The sequence below is a fragment of the Perognathus longimembris genome, chromosome 8, assembly GCF_023159225.1.
Source record: "Perognathus longimembris pacificus isolate PPM17 chromosome 8, ASM2315922v1, whole genome shotgun sequence".
Classification (NCBI taxonomy): Eukaryota; Metazoa; Chordata; class Mammalia; order Rodentia; family Heteromyidae; genus Perognathus; species Perognathus longimembris.
Window position 1 is genome coordinate 40,459,634 of NC_063168.1, and position 25,255 is coordinate 40,484,888.

General features: G+C 35.4%; 1 protein-coding gene across 1 annotated transcript in view; it reads left to right on the plus strand.

Moving 5' to 3' along the window:
- The window catches only part of Psme4 (proteasome activator subunit 4), a 113,797-nt gene that overhangs the window by 35,453 nt on the left and 53,089 nt on the right, over positions 1 to 25,255 (plus strand). The window contains exons 7-20 of the mRNA XM_048352938.1: positions 874 to 948; positions 2,249 to 2,371; positions 4,859 to 4,951; positions 5,989 to 6,254; positions 8,602 to 8,788; positions 9,597 to 9,686; positions 11,192 to 11,256; positions 11,501 to 11,651; positions 14,052 to 14,150; positions 14,469 to 14,538; positions 15,379 to 15,446; positions 16,165 to 16,380; positions 17,316 to 17,473; positions 18,779 to 18,874. Coding sequence (XP_048208895.1) covers positions 874 to 948; positions 2,249 to 2,371; positions 4,859 to 4,951; positions 5,989 to 6,254; positions 8,602 to 8,788; positions 9,597 to 9,686; positions 11,192 to 11,256; positions 11,501 to 11,651; positions 14,052 to 14,150; positions 14,469 to 14,538; positions 15,379 to 15,446; positions 16,165 to 16,380; positions 17,316 to 17,473; positions 18,779 to 18,874 — 1,757 coding nt within the window. The remainder of the gene's footprint in view (positions 1 to 873; positions 949 to 2,248; positions 2,372 to 4,858; positions 4,952 to 5,988; positions 6,255 to 8,601; positions 8,789 to 9,596; positions 9,687 to 11,191; positions 11,257 to 11,500; positions 11,652 to 14,051; positions 14,151 to 14,468; positions 14,539 to 15,378; positions 15,447 to 16,164; positions 16,381 to 17,315; positions 17,474 to 18,778; positions 18,875 to 25,255) is intronic.

Consider the following 25,255-nt stretch of genomic DNA (forward strand, 5'->3'; position numbering starts at 1 on the left):
AGGGAGACCGAGATACAGTAGAGACCAGGTCTGTGAAACCAAAAACTGCTTGTCAAATGGTATTTCCCACAGGATTGGGGCAGCGACCCAACAGTATGTAACTAAAACCAAACAACTACTCAACATATAAAGGTCAAAAATAGACCTCTCAGTGGAATACAATAGCTCAAAAGCTGTGTATGTACGTTCATGTAAGTCTACTGTCGACATATTGTCTAATATTGACATTACATTTAAAGCCCTAGGCGAATTTTCTTGGGCTTGGCCACATGGCTACTGTATATGTTCTTGATAAATTGTATATTGTATGTATGTTTACCTGACGAGAAGGGAAAGAAAAACAGAGCGTAAGATATCACAGAAATGTACACACTGCCCTACTATGTGACTGTACCCTTTTTGCACAACACCTTGTCAAAAAAATGTGTGTTCAATTAATAAATAAATTAAAAAAATAAATTTTCATGAACAGAAAAAAAAACATACTTATTAGACAAAAATTTCCTTTTCTGTTTGCATTGTGGATAATGTTTTGTTATTTTTGTTCCTGAAAGTTTTTTCATTTGCAATTGATTTTATTTGGGCAACGAATCAGATCTTAAATTTGGAGTTTTTAAATTCTAAGTCATAACTACATAAGTTGTGCTAATGATTTCTGAAACTAACAAATGAGAAGCTAGATTTGGTGGTGCACATCTATAATCCTAGCACTTGTGTGGATGAATCAGCTTGAGGCCGTTCATGTCTATATAGTTCCAAGCCATCCTCACTATACATGGAGACCTTGCCTCAAAATACCTAAACAAGCAAACAGAGTGTGACTGTGATATTTAAAAACTGTTTACTTATCTTTCTTTTTTTGTTTGCTTTCAGCAACTAGTAAATCTCTTTGCTCGGTTGGCAACAGATAATATAGGGTACATTGATTGGGACCCATATGTACCAAAGGTAATTATGAATATTTGAACATATATACAATAATACTAACATCCATTTTGCTGCAGATGATAATTATATTAGTAGTTTTTTGCTTTTTGTATTCTAAATGCCAAGTGCCACTTATATTTTTGGGGTATTAGTAAAACTTGAAGATGGGTCAGTTATTTTTCAAAAGTGAAATTGGAGGACTGGGAATATGGCCTAGTGGTAAGGCTTGCCTTGCATACATGAAGTGCTGGGTTCGATTATATAGAAAAAGCCAGAAGTGGCACTGTGGCTCAAGTGGTAGAGTGCTAGCCTTGAGCAAAAAGAAGTCAGTGACAGTGCTCAGGCCCTGAGTCCAAGCCCCAGGACTGGCAAAAAAAGAAAAAAAAAGTGAACTTGGGTGCCATAAGTACATGAATTTTTGTCTTACACATGCAGGACACAAACTGTATTTCCTATTAGGAAATCTAGAAAGTTTTGAAGTATTAAAGGTGTCATATTAATAACTTCCAGTATTTGTACTGTATTTGCTTGCTACCCTGGAGTGATGCTCACTTTCTAGATGTCAGTTCATTTTCCTAGAGTAAATAAAGCTGGAACCATCTCTATGCATCCATGCATGGATGCATAGAGATGGTTCCAGCAGTGTTAAGAAACACTGCATCTTTGGTATTATTTCACCTTCAGTAGAATCACTTAGGAGCTTTAATAGGAGTACACACTGTTAGAGCTGGGCTGGGACTCAGCAGAAAGGCTCTGGTTGTATTTGCTGTATTGTCTTTCTCTGCTATTGGCTATTAAAAACTAAGTGGGAGGGAAAGTAACTTCTTTTTTTCCTTTTTTGGGCCCCTGTCAGTAATGATAGGTTTAAAATATAAAGCTAGTAATTTAAAAACACAACCATCAAGTGATTGCTTAAAATACAAATGCTTAGGGGTAAAATCAACATGAAAAATTTAAGAGAGCAAGCAATCTACTAGACAATATTGGGTTTATGCTGTTTGGCATAGAATTGCAACATAGGAAAATAGATTTATAAAGGCAGAAAGGAGTATGAAAAAATTTCATGTTTAACTGCATATATATTTTGCCTTTTTATGTTTAACTATATCAGATTTTTTGGCTAATGGACACAATTGCTTCATATCCATGTACCTATGACTTCAGAGAGTCATATCATGTATCTGTTGATGTTTGTGTTTATACCAAGATACCCATGATAAAATGAGAATATAGTCAATAACTAATACAAAACACTAGATTATTTAAGGATTTTGATACTTATGGGTTTTTTCTTTTTTTTTTTTTTTTTTTCTTCTCACAGATATTTACAAGAATTCTGAGAAGCCTGAACCTACCAGTGGGAAGCAGTCAAGTGTTAGTCCCAAGATTTTTAACAAATGCTTATGATATCGGACATGCTGTAATATGGATTACTGCCATGATGGTTTGTAATAAATTATATTTGTTTTATATAATTAACCTCTTTTGTCTTTAAGTACAAAAACGCAAAGTCTAAGTTGTCACTTGATTCTTGGATAGTTTTTCTTTTTCATCCTACAAAAATTTTTTTTCAGGGGAGTGGTGTTCTGAGGATTGAACCCCGGCTTAAAAACAGGGTTTTTAACAGGGAAGGATTTGGTTAAGTCCAACATCTGTACAGTCTAGGAATCAAACAAAGATAGAATTGGAACTTATGGTCCAGTGGGAGAATGATGGAAGGGATAAGATCAAGATGCATTGCATTAATAACCTGGTTTATACAATTCTAAATTCTTTGTACAACTAATGATAATTTGAGGAAGAAAAACCTCTGGTTCCTTTCAGAAGTATCTGGGCATCTTTTCAGAAACATTTTAAAAGTATTTACGTAAATTTTTAGTGAGGACTTACTTTAGAATAACTGTGTTAAAGTAGGGAGAAACAGAATAAAAAAATAAACATTTCTTGTTCCTTACTTAGGAAATGTGAGTTACCAACTCCCAAAATCAGAAGTAGAGTTGTGGTTCAAGTAGTAGAGCAATAGCCTTGAGTAAAAAGAACCTTGGAGATAGCTCTGCTGACTTCAAGCCGTAGGACCAGCACCAAGAAACAAAACAACAACAACCAAACCTACCAAAGTCTTTATTACCTGTTTATTTTTAAAATTTTTATATTGTTATTATAAAGATGATATGCAGAGAGGAAGTAAGGTAATAGGTACCTTTCTTTTTGGGAAATGTCAACCCTTCCTCACTCTCCCAGATTTTCCCTGCCATGCCCACCCACACACAAGTTGTATAATTCATTTTCAGCATTGTCTAATGAGTACCACTGCTGCATTTACCTGTTTATTGTTAGTGGTCACATAAAAAGTTAAACACAGTTTCTTAACAGTGTTCTTTTTGAGGGGGGTGAGGGTGGGAGACAAAGTTTTTTTTTTTATAGATTTGGGAAAGTCAGACAGGCATAGCCCCAGGACTTAACAGTGTTCTTAGTGAGGGGAGAAATACTAAAGATTGATTTATTGTCATCTTTGAAGAAAAGACAAAAATAGAAGTTTAGATTTCATCTTTTATATTGTAATCCTGTATTAGAGCAATCTTATTATAATTTTGTTGTTTACTATTAGTATATTGCTTCAATAGCCCTCCTTGAATTATTCTATTTTTGATATTGCTTATGTGAAAAATAAGGATTGTTATGCATTTATAGCAAGAAATTCATGCTTCCCCTTTTGTCATTTCATTGTTGAATAGAGAAAAAAATATTTTCCCAATGTTTAAAAGAACATGTCAGAATTTTTAATTTTGGGGGCTATTTTGTTATGGTTACCTAGTTCCAGATTGAGAAACATGCACATATCTTTTATTTTATCAGGGAGACATTTTCCTAATGTATTTTAATGTTTATCTTTTTATGAAGAGAGAGAAGGGGGTTTTAAGGCCGTCATAATTTTTATATATTAAAGCTAGCTTTTTCCTTTACTTTTCTCTTGGGTTGTTTTGTGTTTATTTGGGCAGTACATTAAAAATTAAAAATATTTTGAATCCAAATGTGTCAAAAGATGGTAATTTTTTTTTTTGGCCAGTCCTGGGCCTTGGACTCAGGGCCTGAGCAGTCCCTGGCTTCTTCCCGCTCAAGGCTAGCACTTTGCCACTTGAGCCACAGCTCCACTTCTGGCCATTTTCTGTATATGTGGTGCTGGGGAATCGAACCTAGGGCCTCGTGTATCCGAGGCAGGCACTCTTGCCACTAGGCTATATCCCCAGCCCCAAAAGATGGTAATTTTAAACATTTAGAAGTATAACATCTGAATGTATTTATGTACATTTTCCCTCATTTCATACATGAGCAAGTCACTTGATGATTTAAAGAATGTGTGCATTATATTACCACTTTTGTTTATTTTAGGATGATGTTAAATTTTAATATCCATATTACTTGGATCCAGAATAGTTGTAATATACCACTTTCCTAAGTTGAAAGGTACTTTGATGATTCTATTTTAAGTAAATTGTCCTTATTATTAATAGAATTTTTTGTTTTGTTTTGTTTTTTCGGCCAGTCCTGGGGCTTGGACTCAGGGCCTGAGAACTGTCCCTGGCTTCTTTTTGCTCAAGGCTAACACTCTGGCACTTGAGCCACAGCGCCACTTCTAGCCATTTTCTGTATATGTGGTCCTGGGGAATCGAACCCAGGGCCTCATGTATATGAGGCAGGCACCTTTGCCACTAGGCCATATCCCCAGCCCCTTAATAGAATGTTTTAAATTGATTTTCATGAAACTCATTGGAGAATTGCTTCTGACTCTTTACTTTGGAAGTAGAATTGGTTTTTGTCGGCAGAATGAAGAGGAAAAGTATATTAGAGATTGATTTATAGAGTTAGCCTATTGACAGCTTCATTTTTATTGTATATTGTGGGCAATGATATTTTTCTACTTCTTGGACAGGGTGGACCAAGTAAGCTAGTGCAAAAACACTTAGCTGGTTTATTTAACAGCATCACATCTTTCTATCATCCTTCAAATAATGGGCGCTGGCTGGTGAGTGTGTTCATTTTTCACTGTACTGTTTGAAAATTTAAAATGCATTCATTGACTACTTATTATGTGCTACATTTACTATCCTTCATATGATTAAACTCAAGTTACTATATTTATGAAACATTTAGATATAAATTAAGATAATACCATTTGGTAACTACTGGAAAATGCCATATTTGTCAACAAAATGATAATTAAAATGCTATAAAACCATAGGATCATCTTTTCTATTTTGTCATGTCAGCTGTTTTTGTTTTCCTTTTATTTTATTTTTTGCCAGTCCTGAGGCTTGAACTCAGGGACTGAGCATTGTCCCTGGCTTCTTTTTCCTCAAAGCTTGCACTCTGCCACTTGAGCCACAGCGCCATTTCTGTCCTTTTTTGTATATATGTGGTGTTGAGGAATCAAACCCAGGGCTTCATGTATATAAGTCAAGTACTCTTGCCACTAGACCATATTCCCAGCCCCTATTTTGTTTTTTAATTGCCTGGCTGAAGTGGCTTTTCATGTAATTAAATTTATATGATGATAGAAACTTTTAAAGGTGTAATTTACAGACTTATATCTGTAATCCTAGCTACTCAGGAGTCCTGAGGGTCACAGTTTGAAACCAGCCCAGGCAGGGAAAGTTCCTAAGACTCTTATTGTCCAATTAGCCACCAAAAAGCTGGAAGTAGAAGTGTGACTCAAGTGGTAGAGTGCAAAGCTCAGGAACAACCCCCGGGCCCTCAGTTCCAGCCCCAGAATTGGGGTTAAAAAAATCACCCAAAACTAGAATTTAAGGGTAGGTATAATGTTGTATGTCTCTAATCCAAGTGTCTGGAAAGCAGAGGTAGGAGTATTGCAAGGCCAGCTTGGGTTATGTAGTGAGAGCCTGTATGAATAATTAATTAGTGTGTTTTATTCTTTGTAATTTTGCTATGTAGCTCTTTGTATTTGCAAGCTGTTAAAATTTTCTTTTGAGTGTATAGACAGGAACCTTGAATGTCTGTTGGAAAGTTGGACCTACTTGTAACCTTTTGTTTCTATATCCCCAGAACAAGTTAATGAAACTACTTCAGAGATTGCCAAACAGTGTTGTTAGAAGATTACATCGTGAGAGATACAAGAAGCCCTCTTGGTTAACTCCTGTGCCTGATAGCCATAAGCTTACTGATCAAGATGTTACAGACTTTGTACAATGCATTATTCAGCCTGTTCTCTTGGCAATGTTTAGCAAAACTGGTAGTCTAGAAGCAGCCCAAGCTCTGCAGAATCTTGCACTCATGAGACCTGAGCTGGTAATACCCCCTGTACTTGAAAGGTAAGTCTAGTTGTACATGTTTTATGGAGCTTCAGCCATAGTTGACTTAATCTTATTTGTTCCCTCTCTCATTCTTTGCCTGTGTGTTTTCATCAAAATACCACCACTAAGGTTGGATGCCAGTGGCTCATGTCTATAATCCTACCTACTCAGGAGGCTGAGATCTGAGGATCGCAGTTCAAAGCCAGCCTGGGAAGGAAAGTCCATGAGACTGTTATCTCCAATAAACTACACAGAAAAAGCTGAAAGTAGTGCTATGGCTCACGTGGTAGAGCACTAGTCTTGAGCAAAAGTAGCTTGGGGACAGTGCTCAGAGTTTAAGCCCTAGGACTTGACCACCCCCTCCCCCCAAATATGTATTGACAATGTGACAAGAATTAATAATGTAGAACAGAATTTCATTATCTTTTTTTTTCTTTTATGTAACTTCTGGTGTATTGCTTTTATAATAATCTTGTCACATTTATTTACTTTGCATGTAGAATGCGTATTAGTAAGCTGGGCATGGCAATTCATGCCCGTGGTCCTAGCTTCAATGGGAAAGGGGCACAGGTAGATGAATTAATCTGTGAATGGCCATGGATAAAAATTTAACATCCTACCTAGAAAGCAACTAAAAAGAAAGGACTAGGGATGTGACTCCAGTGGAAAGTGTGAACTCTGAATTTAATCTCAGTGTCTAAAAAGGAAGGAAAATTAAAAATGCATCCCCAGAGATAGTTTGTGTATAGTTTGTGTGTGTGTAGATTTTGTGTGTAGTTTGTTGGGGGGGGGGCAGGTATTATGTTGCTGAGGATCAAAGCTAAAGTCTTGTATATTGTATGTAGGTAAGTGTTGTTTCTTGTTTCTTTTTTTTTTTTTGCCAGTCCTGGGCCTTGGACTCAGGGCCTGAGCACTGTCCCTGGCTTCTTCCCGCTCAAGGCTAGCACTCTGCCACTTGAGCCACAGCGCCGCTTCTGGCCGTTTTCTGTATATGTGGTGCTGGGGAATCGAACCTAGGGCCTCGTGTATCCGAGGCAGGCACTCTTGCCGCTAGGCTATATCCCCAGCCCTGTTTCTTGTTTCTGTTGTCTTTCTGGTATTCAGGGCCTCTCACTTGCTTAATCTGTTTCCTCAATTGACTAGTGTTTGACCTCTTGTGCTACAATACCAGCCTTGCTTTTTTGCTTCTTTTGGAGTTTTTTTCTGCACTTGCTTCAAACTGTCACCCCCTCTACCCTCCCCAGTCTCCAAACCCCCAGCCCACACCCAGTAGCTAGGATTCTTCTTTCCTCTTCCCCTCCCTCCTTTCCCCTCCCTTTCCCTCCTTTACACATTTCCCCTTCTCCTACTTTCCCTCTCTCCCCACTTCCTCTCACCTCCTTTATTCTGCTCATCTCTCTGCCTTTCCTCACTATAAAGCCCTGTTTTGCTTTGAACATTGTGTCTTTTTGCCTCCACCTCTTGAGCACTGAATTTCAGATGGGAACCACCAACCCTGGCTTGGATAATTTTTGTTGGTCATGGTTACAAGTCCTTTGTTCCTTTTTAATATGAATTGAAATTTCCCTTATTCACCCTTTCTGCTTAAGTGGAATTGAAGATGACTGCATTTTTTCCCGTATAAAATAGTCGTAAAAGCAAAATCTCTGGGACAAAAGTAAATGCTATTGGCTTTTATATGTTTACTTGGTGGTCAGAGATTGCATTTATCTTATTCCCCATAGTTTGTTCACTCTCCTATCAGGAATAGTCTTGTATATTTTGAATAATTGATAAAGACAAGAAATTCCCACATTTCATTAAGATTGTAACTTATTTTTCTTGAATTCTAATAGTCACTAACTGATGGATGAGTAAACATAGATTAGTAACATGGATTAAGATGCCTGAAATAGGGCTGGGGATATGGCCTAGTGGCAAGAGTGCCTGCCTCATATACATGAGGCCCTGGGTTCGATTCCCCAGCACCACATATACAGAAAATGGCCAGAAGTGGCGCTGTGGCTCAAGTGGCAGAGTGCTAGCCTTGAGCAAAAAGAAGCCAGGGACAGTGCTCAGGCCCTGAGTCCAAGCCCCAGGACTGGCCAAAAAAAAAAAAAAAAAAAGATGGCTGAAATAATACGAAGTCTACCAGTTCATGGTTTTTCACTGTGGAATTTACAAGAAGAGAAATCATAAGATAGGTATTTAGAAGATTGGGAAAATATAAAATAGTCTTTGTACTTTTTCTATATATGTGTAATTCTGTTAATATTAATAGCAAATCTTAATATTCTAAAATCCTCAATATTCTGTTCTTTAAGTCAAAGTGCAGTTTATGAATTAAGTATATGTAATGTTTTAAAATTCTGTTTTTAAACCGTAGAACATATCCTGCATTAGAGACATTAACAGAACCTCACCAGCTCACAGCCACTTTAAGTTGTGTAATTGGAGTAGCCAGAAGTTTGGTATCAGGGAGCAGATGGTTTCCTGAAGGTCCAACACACATGCTACCTCTGTTAATGAGAGCATTGCCTGGGGTGGATCCAAATGACTTTAGTAAATGCATGGTGAGTTAATTGATAATTTTCTTTTATATTTAAGTTTTTATTATGTACATAGATATCATTTCAGATACCCTTTAGGACATAGTTCTTTGTAAAACCTGTAAGCATGTTTAAACATGTTTAAATTTGTACAATTAATTTCTATAATGGCTTATAATTCTTTATTATGTATGTACATGCTAATTTAGATAGTATTTTTAAGTTCATGGATTTGCTATTTTTCTGAGATAGATGTTTTTAAAATCACAGTATGGGATCACTAATTCTTTTTATCTACATTGATGACACAGGTATTCTGAAAAGTTATGGGTCGGAAGCTAGGGGTTTGTGCCAGTAATCTCAGCAGTCAGTGGAGGAAGGAGGATCACAAGTTTTAAGCCTGCCTGAGTTACATAGTGAGGCATTGCTTCAAAAAAACCAAAAGTTCCCCCAATTTCCAACTCCTTATATACATAGTCTTCTAACTGAACCACTTTGTCCATCTTCCCTTTTTCTTGGATTTTTAGTTCTCTACATTAGCATTTTCTGTTTACCCTTAATGTTACATTTTTAGGAGACAAAGTAAGTTCTCAGTGACAAAAGATCAGAAAACTTGTGCTTATACCTAATAACAAAAATAAGTGTATTATAACTTTATAACTAACATAACCTTATTAGTTGTTAGAAACTTTAGAATATTTAATTCTAGGTGAAAAATATCAAAGGTTATTGGGAAATTTACATCAAGAATTTGAGTACTTAGCTTATGGCATACTTGTAATAAATTAGAATTTCATAATTAATGTTGAAAATGTTTTGTATCTTCCTGTAGATCACATTCCAGTTTATAGCAACATTTTCTACTTTGGTGCCTTTAGTAGATTGTTCATGTGTACTACAAGAAAGAAATGACCTCACAGAAGTAAGGATCTTTTTTGTTGTTGTTGTTACAAAAGTGCTGAGTTTTAATTAATACTGTTTATAGGTAATAATAATTGACAGTTTAACAACAACCTTGGATAGATTCTACAAACCAAAATGATTATTTTGACGGTAGACAGGTATAAACTAAGTATAAGTGAAGAGTTGGGCCCTCATTGATATAAGATAGGCTGTATAGCATTGGAAATGAGTTTAAAATAGACAATTTTTATTAATGGCTGCCACCTGGAGTTATGCTTCAGTTTCATTTCTATCACTTTTCAATGTTTTGCTAAGCATAGGTGTTTGTATTTTGTTTTTAACTATCATATGTTAGAAATAGACTTTTTTTTTTTTCATTTTGCCGGTCCTAGGGCTTGAACTCAGGGCCCAGGTACTGTCACTGAGCCACTCTGTGCTCAAGGCTAGGTACTCTGTCACTTGAGCCACAGTGCCAGTTCTGGCTTTATCTGTTTATGTGGTGCTGCGGAATTGAAACAAGAGCTCCATGCATGCTAGACAAGCACTCTACCACTAAGCCACATTATCAGCCAGAAATAAACTTTTCTAAGACATTGGGACATTGGCATCTAATAGTTTTTCTTCATGACTTTCTTTTAGAACTGTTAAGAGCAGATTTTGAGTGAAGTCTCATTAAAATAAAAGCCATTTTTGTCTGTCATTACAATATCTAAGAAAATCAATAGATTTATCATTTATGAATGTATATTAAATTAAAATTGAAGCCTTTAATTGTACAAATCAGCATGCTAATTAAATCTGGAAACCCGAAGGAGCTTAATATTCTAAGTTCATGCCCAAAAATTCTGTCAAAGAAGGTATTTTTTTTTATTGTAAAGACCCATCCAAGAATGAAATAGCTTGCACTAAAGATAAATAAGCTTTGCCATTGTGGTTGTTTTGACAGTGGCCTCTTGACCAGAGGCTAAGATGGAGTCTAGTAGACATAGGATTTACACTGTTTTTCAACCTTTATACTCTTGACATTTTGAATCAGCTAATTCTTTGTTATGGAAGGCTGTCCTTCCACTGTAGGATATATAATGATACGCTTTGCTTTTAAGATCCTACTTACTCTTTCACCTTTTATATTGTTAAATATTCCCTGAGGGAAAATTTCCTCCATATATTTCCTTTATTTGAAGCATATTGTTACTTGATTTGTGTATTTGAATATCAAATATTACTATACTATCCTTCATGTGTAAACTTGTAGTTTAAAAACTAGAATTGATAATAAATTAGTCTACTTGACTTCTGTTTCAGCTCATGTGAAACATTAATGACTTATTTCAGTTTTGAGAAAGTAGTAAATGGAGTTGTTATAAATTGTTATATATGATTGATGTATTTCTCATAGTACCCACTATAATAATTTAGTATTAGATCTATTTACTAGCCCATAATTAATTGATTATTTTTATTTTTTAGTTCAGAGGAAAATAAACCCTTATTAGTAATTGCCTTTACTTTGGAATGTTACAGGTAGAAAGAGAACTTTGTTCTGCAACAGCTGAATTTGAGGATTTTGTCTTACAATTTATGGATAGGTAAGCTGATAATCCAGACCTGTTTTTTCTCTGATACTCAAAAACGTACCTGTGCTGTTCTAGAAACCTTAGCTTCTCTTTCCATTATAACCTTTATTTAGTTCCTGGCCAAGGATGCCACTTATGAAGTTAAAAATGTTAATTTTTGAGCCATGATCAAATAAGTAACTAAAGTGAATAATCATGATCATAAAGGTTTTTTTTTTATTTTTAGTTGCTAAAATTATGCTTTGTTTGCATTTAGATGCTTCGGTCTTATAGAAAGTAGCACATTGGAACAGACAAGAGAGGAGACAGAAACTGAGAAAATGACTCACTTGGAGAGTTTGGTTGAATTAGGACTGTCTTCGACGTTTAGTACAATCCTCACACAATGTTCCAAAGAAATATTTATGGTAAGAGAGAATTACTATAAAGTTATCCTCCAGTCTTATAGTTTGATTTGCTATTTTAAAGTTGACAGTTAGAGCTCTACCGCTCCACTTCTGGTTTTCTAGTAGTTTATTGGAGATCAAGAGTCTCAAGGATTTTCCTGCCTGGGCTAGCTTCGAGCTGTGATTCTCGGATCTCAGACTCCTGACAGACTAGAATTACAGGTGTGAGCTACCAGCGCCTGGCTAACTTTCAGTTACTTAATGTGTATACTTTCTACGCAGGTCCTTATTATTTCCAAATTCCTTATTTGCAGATCTACCTATTTGCTAAGGGTTGTTTTGCTTTGCTTTGTGTGTTTGTTTGGAGTCCATCTCACTGTGTAGTCCAGCTGGACTTGAATTCATAATTCCTCTGCTTCTGCCTCTTAAGTGCAAGGATTATTATAAGCATGTGTTACCACACTTGGCTTGAATTTGTCATTCCAAATTCACTATTCTGGCTGGGAATATGGCCTAGTGGCAAGAGTGCTTGCCTCGTATACGTGAAGCCCTGGGTTCGATTCCCCAGCACCACATATATAGGAAATGGCCAGGAGTGGCGCTGTGGCTCAAGTGGCAGAGTGCTAGCCTTGAGCAAAAAGAAGCCAGGGACAGTGCTCAGGCCCTGAGTTCAAGGCCCAGGACTGGCAAAAAAAAAAAAAAAAATACCTGAATTCACTATTCAAGTCAGTTGATGGCATGTTCCCACCTCACATCCAACAAGTTGACATTCTGCTGGCTTTAATTTGTCATTCCAAACTCACTATTCAAGTTAATGATGGATATGTTCCCAATTCATATCCAATAAGGCCTTCTTGTTTCAGCTCTTACAATGTTCTGAAAGTGATCTATTTAGTGCCAGGTTTGGGGGTTGGTTTTTTGTTTTGTTTTTTTCAATTTTTGAAAGCTTTTCTTTGATGATTCTGCTGTTCAAAATGACCTCCAAGACTTTAATGCTTAAGGAGAAATCTAGTGTTCTAAACATAAGATAGTTAGGCTGTGCCTAATAGCATATTATTAGGTATGCTTCCACAAGCATGGAAATATATAGCTGTTGGCTTGAACTCAGTGTTAATGAAGCAACAAATATGTCCTAAGTAAATGTCTGTAAATAGAAACACTTAAAACAGGATTTTGTACTGATGGATTGATATGTCTTGTGGTTAGTCGCTCAAAACAACTTAATCCTACATTTTCTTTAGGAATAGTTGTTTAATATTTCCTAGTTAACCATCTGTAGCTACTTTATAAATTATGTCTACCCTGAACAACAAGAAGTAATTGTATTTGTCAATTTAATGAGTTTTGGTAATAATTGGGTTTGAACTCGGCCTCAAGCTTGCTAGGGTGGTGCACTACCATGTGAGCAATGCCTCCAGCCTGGCCATAAGCCACGATCTTCCAGATTTCAGCCTCCTAAGTCCCTAGGTATTTATGTGGAACCCAGGGTTTCATGCACGCTAAGCAAGCACTCTACCACTATATATTCCCAGCTTTTTTTTTTTTCCTTTTACAGACAAGTTCTTACTATTTAGATTGATCATCTGCAACTCATTTATATTCCATCCAGGCTGGCCTTGAACTTAAGATCCTTCCATTTGTTGTTTCAGAGTGCTAGAATTAGAGGCCTACCACCACGTGCTCAGCATTGACTATGTATACATAGATACCTATGTATGTACATACATACATATATATAAAATTTACAATGAAATGTAATTACGTAGGAGAAAAGCTTTGGGAATTTTTTATACCATACTAGATATATCAGACTAATACTTATTTGATACTGGTAGTATGTGTACAGAGTTATCTTTAAAGCTGCAAGAAATAATTACTTAGATTTATGTGAATATAAAGCAAAGAATTCAAAATATTTTTAACAGGGAAATGTTAACAGTTTACACCATTATTACTGAGTTTAGAACTCTTAGTTTTCTAGAAAGTAAGTTAAAATTCTGTGATATGATTGTGAAATTAGGTAGGCTGTTTCAAGTCTTTCAGAGTAGGTGTAGATATTTGTAGTTGATAGTTGTCAAGAAAACATTTTATGAGTTTTTAGTCCAGAAAATTCTCTTCTTAAATTGAGTTAGCAACATCAAGATAATTAAGTTGGATTTGGCTATAATGTTGTATGTAGCAAGTAAAAACTTCATATCTCAAATATTTTGTTCAAGTAACAATCATCTGCAGGTTGTTTTTAGACCTCAATGTAACATTATTCGTCAAATTCTTATAAAACTAGGTTGTTAAGGTTTGCTGCTTAGATTTTTTTTTTGATAGCTGGAGTGTATTTATCATTTTATTTATTTTCCACAAGAAGTCCAATTTTCTGCAAAACGTTGATTATACATTTTCATTTCTTACAAACTCTTTTAACAGGTGGCCCTTCAGAAGGTTTTTAATTTTTCTATTTCACATATATTTGAAACAAGAGTTGCGGGCCGTATGGTGGCAGACATGTGCCGGGCTGCTGTAAAGGTGAGTTAATTATTAATATTTGAGACAAGGTCTCACTTGTAGCACAGACTGACCTCTGACTGCCTTTTTCCCTGGCCTTCCACAGTGCAGTGCTGTAAGTTTAGTTTCTTGACTAATAAGTTTATGACTCAACAATCAAGTGTATTCAGTTTATTTTTTCAGAAGTGCTTGTTATGTTTAAAATACAGTGTTCTTCCAGAAGATGCTTACAGCCCTTGCTATTTTTAGTAGTACTCGTACTAAAAATAGTGCTACTGTATATTTTGTGTGAAATGTTTACCTTTCAGAAAACTTACTTACGTAAATATATGCTTTCAGTGCTGCCCTGAAGAATCTTTGAAGCTATTTGTTCCCCACTGCTGCAGTGTTATCACTCAGCTTACAATGAGTAAGTCATAAACTCTTTATTTTATCTTTACAATTTTAGGTAAAAATACTTTTTTTTCTTTGCGTCTAGAATTCTGTCAAATGACAACATATTCAAGCTGTGTAGTGTTTTAATTTCAATGCCTCCTACCCCATGTGTCATCCAAGTTATCAGTAATTTAGAAATTGTACTTTATACTGGGCAGTGTAGCTTATATCTATAATCCTATCTACTTAGGGCTGATAGCCAGGGAACCTCAATTCAAAGCCAGCTTAGAAAGAAGAATCCATGAGTTTCACCTCCAGTTAACCAGCAAAATGTTGGAATGGAGGTATGGAATTGTAAGAGCTGTGAAAGAGGAAGAAACAAGAATATAGGATCCTGTTAAGCTCCATTTTCAGTGTAAAAAGAGAATTTTACTTCCTATATTTTCATCCAACTATCAAATTATTTTTAAGTATGTACATTATGCCAAGTGTTGGTGACTCCTGCCTCAGGAAGCTACATCTGAGGATCACAGTTCAAAAACAGCCCCAGCAAGAAAGCCCATGGGACTGTTATTTCCAGAAAACCAGAAGTGGAGCTGTGGCTCAAAGTGGTAGAGCACTAGCATTGAGCAAAAGAGTTCAGGGAAAGCTCCCAGTCCGACCTGAAGTCCCATGACTGAAAAAAAGAATTACTGGCTGGCAAATATATATTTGTATGCATAATGTGTGTGTGTGTATGAGGTTAAGTTTACTTTCTTGAACAAATGGATGAGAAAGAAAGATTTTCTGAACTATTGGAAATAGAGATATCCTTAAATTGTATATTTGGTTGCATGTATGTGCTTTCTCCCTAATATTATTTTGCCACGTTTAGATGATGATGTTTTGAATGAAGAAGAACTAGACAAGGAGTTACTATGGAATCTTCAGCTTTTGTCTGAGGTATTGGAAATTTTTGTAAGAAAAAAATATGAAAATATTAACTTGGCTTTAGAGATTAGCTCTTTATGATAAATTGTTTTATATTAAGCATATGCAAAATCCATAGTTTTTAGGAATTCTTGGTATTTCAGAAAATAAGATATTTCATACTCTGTTCAAAAGAGTATGGAAATTATTACTGTATGTTTATCAATCTATTTGATTGGGTTTTTGCCAATTCTAATGTGGGTAACACATTACTTGAACAGTTTGTTCCATTTTGGAATCCTTTTCTTTTACGTTAAAAATTTGTCTATCGATCAAGCTTCAGTTTCTTCTATGAGAGTTTAGAAATTCAAGCAAGTAAATTTTATTTTATAACAACAAGATCCTGGGTCAGGGAGTCAGAAACTTGGTTTTAAGTGGTAGAGTGCCTGACTAGCAAGCATACAGTCCAAGTTCAAACTTCAGTACCTCTCCCATGTGCTAAAATAAGAAAGGGCAGGGGAGATAACTCTCTTGAAACAGATGGCATGTGAAACTCAAAGATCGGAAAATGTGTTTCATTTTTTAAAAAGAATTTTTAACAAACAGTATAGACAATTTTAGAACAAATTAAAACCATTTTAAGAAACATTGTTTTAGGTTACTTTATTGGAACTTTGCCTGCCTTAGTCACTCATTCTTGTTCTTTTAGCCAAAATAGGTTCAACAGTTTTCTTTCTTTCCCTCTTTTTAGATTACTCGAGTGGATGGGAAGAAGTTGCTTCTTTATAGGGAGCAGCTTGTAAAGATTCTGCAAAGAACCCTGCATTTAACTTGTAAGCAGGGTTACACTCTGTCTTGTAACCTTTTGCATCATCTTCTTCGTTCTACTACACTTATCTACCCTACAGAATACTGCAGTGTGCCAGGTGGCTTTGACAAGCCTCCTTCTACATACTTTCCTATCAAGGCAAGCATTTTCAATATTAAGGATTCAAAGCTATATTGGATTCTTTTTCTAAGTGAATTTTAGTATGGATTTTGTTTCTATCATTGTGTATAAAGATGCCAGTTCCTTATTTTAAGTTGGATTATTGAAAAAAGATGGGTGCTGGTGGCTCACACCTCTAATCAATCCTAGCTATTGAGGAGGCTGAGATCTGATGATCACAGTTCAAAAATGATACTTAGCTCCAACCAACCACTTAAAAACTGGAAATTCCGCTCTGGCTCAAAGTGATAAAGTGCTAGGCTTGAGCATATAACTTTTAAGGCTCATTTAGGCACTCGGGCTAATCCCCATGATTGACAAAAAAGAAATTGATTATTAAAACTTTTGTTGGAGTGTTAGAGGCCTATCTCAAGTGGTAGAGGGCCAGCCAGTGAGCAAAAGGGTAAGATACTGAGTTGGAATATGGGTAGGTGAAATGGGGAGTGGGATAATAGGGGAGTGAGATGGGGAGGACAGCAACTTTTATTGGAATATATTAACCTTGTGCTGTCCAGAATTTACACTGAGCCAAAACTCTAGCTTTCTCTTCCCTTTGAACTGTCATCTTGAACCATGATCCACATGCCTCAGCAGTGCCACCACCTGGCTGATTTTCTTCTTTATTTGCACATGAAACAACTGTGTGTGCCCTGCTTCCATTTCTATCATTTCATAAGTTGTACTGCTAATTTCTCTAGCCTCATATAAACATCCTGTCACTATGCGTATTAAGTACCTCCTTAGGGAGCCTTTTTCTTAAGAATACTAATGAAGAGGCAATATTTTCATTGATTGCCTTTTGTGTATTATTTACTTATTTTGGCTTCTACATTTCCCGTTGTGACTTTTTATTTTGCAAAATATTTGTTTTATTCATCTTCTCAATTTGCTGAACAAATGCTTCTCATTTCTAGGACTGGGGTAAACCAGGAGACTTGTGGAATCTGGGGATCCAGTGGCATGTTCCTTCTTCAGGGGAAGTGTCTTTTGCATTCTATCTGTTGGACTCCTTTCTCCAGCCTGAGCTCATCAAACTCCAGCGTTGTGCTGATGGAGAACTTGAAATGTCTCGGTTGGTTTTCTTTCATAATCATTTAGTATTTTTTAATTGTCAACTAAATGAATTACTTGTGATTCTCTTTTGATGTATATTTTTAAAAAATCTGCCATAAATGTACTTAGAAAATATTTTTTAAATTTTTTTATTTTTTATTGTTAAAAGGGTGATATACATAGGTGTTGCAGTTGAACCATTTACTTTTAAATAATAAAAGGTTCAGCAACACTTAAAAATTTAAATAGAAAAACTGCAGCGTTCCCTTCTCCCCTCTCTAGTTTCTAGTGGAAACTTTTCAATTTAGTAATTTTATGTATTTTTTTGGAAAATATGTATAGGTATTCCCTTTGAAAAAGGAATGCTTGTTTTCTATACTGGGCTTAGATTTGATTTTAATAATTCACATTAATGTTATCAATAGAAGCATCTCAGATTTTTTTCATTCATAGGTATGTATTTAACAAAAAATTGCTTTGAAACCTAACACTTTCATAGTTTGTGTCTTTGCGATTTCCTAAAGTAATAGTAAGAAAATTAGTATGTGTTAACTCCAGAAACCTTTAATGGACTTGAAGGAAGTCAGGTTGACTGATTTTGTCTGTGTACAACATTGAACATGGTACTACATTCAACTACTTTTGGAAGCAAACATTTAGCCAGTACTATTTTTGAAAGATAAATTAAACTACAGTGTCTATAGCACTGTTAATGCTTCTTGGTAGTGATCTTTGATAAAGATGTTATTAAATTGAGAATTGCTTTACAAAAGGAAGTTGTTACTTGTAATACAGTTTTACATTTCATTTTGTTGGGTTTTTGTTTGTTTTTGTTTTGCTGACAGTTCTGGGGCTTCAACTCAGGGCCTGAGCACTGTCCCTGGCTTCTTTTTGCTCAAGGCTAGCATTCTACCACTTGAGCCACAGCGTCACTTCTGGCTTTTTCAATATATGCAGAGCTGAGGAATTGAACGGAGGCCTTTATGTCTACGAGATGAGTGCTTTACCACTAGGCCATATTCCCAGCCCCCCATTGTAATACATTTTTAAAGCCTGTTTAAGCAAGCAGATCTAATGTTAACCAATGTATTTAATTATCCTATACTATGTTGATAAACTGAAGATGTTTTCTGCTTTTTTGATTCTTATACATGCCTAGAATCTGTTTCACCAGTACACTTCAAATGTATCCAGTGCCTAACGTATGAAACTGTAACCTGTCTGTACATCAGTTTGATAATAAAATATATATATATAACATACAAAAAATAAATAAATTAAAAAATTAAAAAATCTTTTAAAATGACAATTCCTTTATCTTTAGAGATGATATTCTACAGAGTCTGACTATAGTGCACAACTGTTTAATTGGCTCAGGAAACCTCCTACCTCCATTGAAAGGAGAACCAGTTACTAACCTGTAAGTAAAAATAAGTACTTTACATATTTTGCTGTTTTGTCATTTGGTTTATATTTTAAATATTAGCCACTTAATAAGCTACTTGTTTTGTTATTGCTCCTGTTTATATATTGCTTTATTTTAACCTTTTATTTAAAAATATCTAAGACACAATTTAGGATTATTTTAAGGACTTTATTCACATTGTCATATGATAATAAGAGAATAACTTTAGATATTACTATATTTAAACTGATCAATTTGGAGATGTTAAGTTTATCCACTAATTTAAGGTATTCTTCTTTAAAAAAACAACAACAAAACAAATCTTTCTTTTCCCTGCAGTCAACATTGATTTAGGAGTTTGTAGGGAAAAAGAAACTTGGAGTCTTTTTTAATTAAAAATTTCTTCCAACATTCATTAAGATTTTTAATTGCATTTTCATATTATTTTGAATGAATATTAATCCACTGTTAGTGTTACCATATAAGTTATAAAATATGATTCAGAATGAAAGCAGTATTTATTATTTAGTAAATGATAGCTATTTTACTTACTTAGTAAATACTTTCATTATTCTAATATCTTTTCATCATCTCATTACTAAGCAAGGTAATTAGAATTACTCAAGAATGAGTAAGCTGGGTGCTGGTGACTCATGCCTATAATCCTAACTACTCAGGAGGCTTGCAATCTGAGGATTATGGCTTGAAGCCAGTCTAGGCAGGAAAGTTTGAGAGACTCTTATATCCCCTTAATCACAGAAAAAGCCACAAGTGGAGCTGGGGCTCAAGTGGTAAAGCACTAGCCTTGAGCTCAAAGGAGCTCATGGACAGCGCCCAGGCCCAGAGTTCAAGCCCCAGTACCAGCAAGAGAGAGAGAGAGAGAGAGAGAGAGAGAGAGAGAATAGTAGACAAGAATCCCATTTTCCCCTTCAAAAAACACAAAGGAGAGAATTAATCATTTGGTGATTTTTGCAATAACAGAAAAACTTAGAAGGCTTCAATAACTGGTTTAAAAAATGTGCTCTGCCTATCTTTCCTATATTTTTTGTATAGGAGGCAAACACTCTTGCCACTAGGCCATATTCCCAGAACTCCTATATTTTTTGTAGCCATTGTTTGGAGTCATACTTTTCTATAATCCCCACTTGTTTTACTCTTAAGTCATTGAATTTTATAGATTGTGAAGCATAAGAAGCAGTATGGTCATTTGAGGCCAGGAAATCTATTTTAAGTATGCTTAACAGTTTGCTGACTTCCTTTCAAAGAACTTCATTTTTTCATTCATTTTATACTTGGACAAAAAGTTACCAGAAATTCATTTTTGCTAAGTCAGATTGATTTAAACAGTATTTTAAAATGAGAAGCCTTCTGATTCAACAACAAAAATTTCCAATGTTCTTTCCCTAAAATAAAAATGTAATCTGTATTTTATGGCATACCAAAAGTTATTTCCCACTTAATAGATCCAGCAGATCAGTAAATAGAAGTGTTGATTGTTAGAAAAGTGTAGTCATTTAATCCAATACCTTTTCTATATGCAAAAGTATCTTTCTTCTGTTAGAAAATTTTTAGTATCAAATTCAGACATAGTAGACCATTCCTATAGTTCCAAGTACCAAGACACCAAAAGAATCAAGGTTTGAGGCCAGCATAGTCTGAACACGCTGAATGTGTATGACAGTGTGTTGTGTGTCTTTGATCCCAGCTACACGGACGGAGGCATAGGAAGGAAGACCAAGATCTGAGGCTGATCCTGTAAAAAGCACATGATACCCAAAAAAGTATAGTAAAAAAGAGCTGAGGGCATGACTTAAGTGCTAGAATGCCTGCCTAGACAATGAGAGCCTTGAGTTCAAACCCCAGTATTGCCAAAAACAGGATTTTTTTAAAAGATTTTTTAGTATGTGAGTGGTTATTAGAAATTAGTGTTTAAAAGTTCAGGAGGATTTTGTTTCCATTGCAGCTCTTGTCAGGGTGTAGTCTATTTATTCTATGTACATTCTAGCAGTGAATTGAAGCAAGTCTTCTTTTGAAGTATATGTTCATCATGGCAAGAGTTAGTTGTAAGCTGGGTATGATGGTATGCACTACCTGATTCCAGCACCTGTTTAACCTAGCTTTGGCTATATAATGAGACACTGACTATACCCCCACAACTCAAAAAAAAAAAAAAGTGCCCACCTAATGAGACACTGTCTATACTCCCACAACACACACACACACACACACACACACACACACACACACACACACACAAAGCCTTATACTTGGTTATTATAAAGCCAGCTTGTTCTTTATGTAATGAGATGTATTCTCATTAAGGAAATGAGTATATTGTAAAGAATTTAAAGTGCAATATTATGAAATGCTCTACAGTAGAATTATGCATTATAAGCTCTAAACTTGATACTGAGATTGAGGATTTTCTGAAAAGGAAAGATAAATTTAGATTTAAAAGTTTTTAGAAATTTTACATTTAGAGTAAATTTCAGGTGCATTTAAGTATAGATATAAAATGTGTTCTAAAATTGAACTTTTAAAAAATCACTGAATAATTGTATACTTTAGAATCCTAGTTACTATTCCCACACAGGATAATGATCATATGACGCAGAATTAAAAACAAATAGTCGTATCTTCACATTTGAATTGCCAAAAGAGGGAACATCTTTTGCCTTGTGTGTAGTTCTTTTTTCTTTGGTCAGTCATGTGGCTTGAATTCAGGGCCTGGGCTCTGTCCCTGAGTGTTCCCACTCAAGGCTAGCACTCTATACCACTTTGAGCCACTATTCCACTTCTGATTTTCTGGTGGTTAATTCGAGATAAAGAGTCTCCCCAGCTTTCCTGCCTGGGCAGGCTTTGAACTGTGATTCTCAGATCTTTGCCTTCTGAGTAACCTAGGCTAATAGGTGTGAGCCACCAATGCCCAGCTTTGTCAGTAGTTCTTAACAGAGTTCTTTCCAATTTATCTGTCACCTTATCTGAAAAAAATTTTTTTTTGCAAATTATGACGTTTCATTAAATTCCTATGTGTAGTGTTCCTTCTTTTGCAGAAGACACATTAATTTTCACCAAAATATAATAAACCAATGAAATTGATTTCCTAAAATGCTTGTTTTGGTATAGTAAGGGTTAAAATATTCTAAATTAAAATTGATTTGAAAAAATAATTTAAATTGATGACTGTTTTCTGTAATCTTTACTCTTACTGTGAAGAAAGGTTACCTGTAAAATAAGGCAAGAATGATTATCAGTAAGTTAAAACAAGCAGAGGAAAAGAATACTCTGACTTGAGTATTAGTTACACCAGGGGAACTAGAGTGAAACATATTAGATGGGAAAGTAAAGGATCAGGATCTGAGGCTGACCCTGCATAATTTTTCCATGAGTGCTTTAGTGAAATGTTTAAGATATTTGAGGAAGTACAACTTGCTAATAATAATTTGATTGTGAAATCATGAGACGCTACTATGAGATTCATGGTCTCAAATTCCAAACTGCTTGGAGAATTAGATAGCATTTCAAATAGTATTTCAAATTTTAACTCAGAGTTTTCATAGTAGTCTTAAAATTATTTTCAGTGAAGTTACTCAGAATTTGCTTTGTGTATGTGTTGGCAGTACAGTATTGGTCTTCTGGGCAGACAGGGTGAAAACTTAGAAGCTGAGTGATGTACTACTTAGAGTTTTGCTGTGTGAAGATCTAACTTAGTTTCTAATAAATCGTATGTGACAGTCTTAATCTCGTTGTTGGAGAAATGGCTACTAAATGTGAAAGCCTATGTTCTGTGCTATGTGATTGGAGATTGACAAAATATAAAAAGCTAACTCCTAAGCATAAAACTAATGACCCTACCTATAATTATACTTGGGGCCTTTAGCAATGTAGGACTGGTACTTACTACAAATTTCACAGTGTCAAGGTATGAGTATAATAAAGTCTTTGAGGGTAATTAAGGATAAGAAATGTTTACTTTAAACAATTTAAATTTTAAGCAGTTTTTTTCAGATACCATTGGTTACTGAATGAATTTTAAAATCAAATTTTCCTCTTTTATTCTTGAGAGCGTGTGTGCTATAGTTCTCATGGTTTACCTTTATGGATATGGAAGTTGGAGTATGTCTTTCCAGGGTTATACAGGAATTTTAGGTACTTGGTTTTAATCCTGAAATCTTCAACTTCTTTTTTCAGTCCACTTTCTCTACAATCTTTTAGGTCTAATCAGCTATCATAGGGTACAAAATACTAACATCTACAAAACAGGGTTACTCAAGGTAGAGGAGTCACCACTTTTCATTTCAAAATACTTCTTGTGCCCCTTTCCTCAGATCTGTTAAATATTCTTGGGATCTCAGATTTCACTAACTTTTCACTCCAGAAAATCCTTAAGGTCTAGTAGACCATTTCATTGGTATGTGGAAGGATGTGTTGCATATGCAATGAGGGGCAGGGCTAGCTAACCTCTCTTGGCACCTCCAGGAAACTACCCAGCTCTGCTGGGGAAGCTGCACACAGAAAAGGAAACAGTTACTACTCCACGGTGAGTAACCCTGTTTTCTCCTTATTTCACGTTCTCACTGTTCTTATTGATTTTTAAAAGCTCATATGTCAGACATAGAAATGGATTCTGTTCTCAAGGTTGATTTTAAGTCTAGCAGTTTATAAATTTTCTCTTTACTTAGCAACCTTTGTTCACATGGTAGACTAAGAGTCAGTTTTTCAGTCATGTTTACAACTGTTATTGATTCATTGAATTGAATTGGATAATAGAACACAGAAATAGGTCAGTCATTCCTTTTGAAATGATTTCTTGTTGATAGGACGGACTTCTTAGTGTCTTGATTTTATGTCTTCTATGTTTTCATTTGGGATAGGAAGGATTGATTATTGGAAAGGACAGGATGTTCATCCATGTGGAAAAAGTCTATATTAATGGCTGTACCTGTTATGTGATAATTCACATTGTTTTAATTTGCACATTTAATTTGTATCGTATATTTTACATTTATGTTATTTTCTTGTTTTTTACCATCCTCTTCCCCACTTGATTAGTTTCAGTTCTCTGAGTGTAAAGACTGCCATCTAGTGATACAAATAGCACACTAGTGGCAGTTTCTCAGATCTTTTAAGTGGCACAAATACTGTAAAACTTAAAAGAAAAGAAAAAGAAAAGTAGTTAGGTGTCCTGGAACTAGCTCTAAAGCTTTATTCAACTTTGTTATTATTGTGATTATGTGAGTGAAATTATTTACAATATGTTGTATTGGAATTACTGTTCAGACTTATGTATGGTATAGATCTCCAGTTAAATGATAATATTTAGAATGAATGAATGGGCAGGATTAATTTCACTGGGGGGGTGATGATGGTATTTGGTGTAAAGTATAGATTGGTGCTATAGCTTTTAGTCAGAACATAGATCTATAAGTGTTGATCACATCTCAAGTCTGTTCAGCTTAGATTACATACATACATACATACATACATACGAGAGTAATTTTAAATATTATTGAGTGTAGCCTGGTTACATTTAGAGTTGCAAGGTAGCCACAAAGAAATAAAGAGTATAGAGTTTGTGTGCATGTTTTTAAGAAAATTATTAGCCTACAGCTGGCTACAAGAGAAGGCCTGCGCAGCAAGTCCAAAGCCCTCAGTTTAATTTTAATAAAATCAAATTAAAGTTGTCTTGTAAATCATCATAAAAGGTAGATAATAAGGATATAACCAGAAGGACAAATCATTTTTATTTAAATGTATTTGTTGATTCTTTAAAGCCTTTATACATTGTAGTAGCTTTTTAAATAGAATAAAGGATAATCTTGAATTTTGAAATATGAATGCAATTTACAGTGAGACATGGATTTAAGAACTTAGCATCAGGCTGGTGCTGGTGATTCACACCACCTATAATCCTAGCTTCTCAGGAGGATGGGAATCTGAGGATTGAGGTTAGAAACCAGCCTGGGCAGGGAAGATGTGAGATTCTTAGCTCCAATTAAAAAATAGGAAGGGCAGCTGGGGCTGAAGTGGTAGAGAGCCAGCCTTGAGTGAAAAAAGCTTTGGAACAGCGTCTAGGCTTTGAGTTCAAGCTCCCCAGTATGGCACACCAGAGAGAGATGGATGGGGGCTAAGAATTAGCATCTGACATTTTACGAGGCAAGCACTTTACCACTAGGGCACATTTCCAGCCCCCAATGTAATATGTCTGAATGTGATTATATATGATTGGTATTACTAGAGCCATATATGTATATATGAAATGAAAAGACTCCAGGTTATAAAGTTAGTCTTTTTTTTTGGCCAGTCCTGGGGCTTGAACTCAGTGCCTGAGCACGGTTCCTAGCTTCTTTTTGCTCCAGGCTAGCACTCTATCACTTGAGCCACAGCACCACTTCT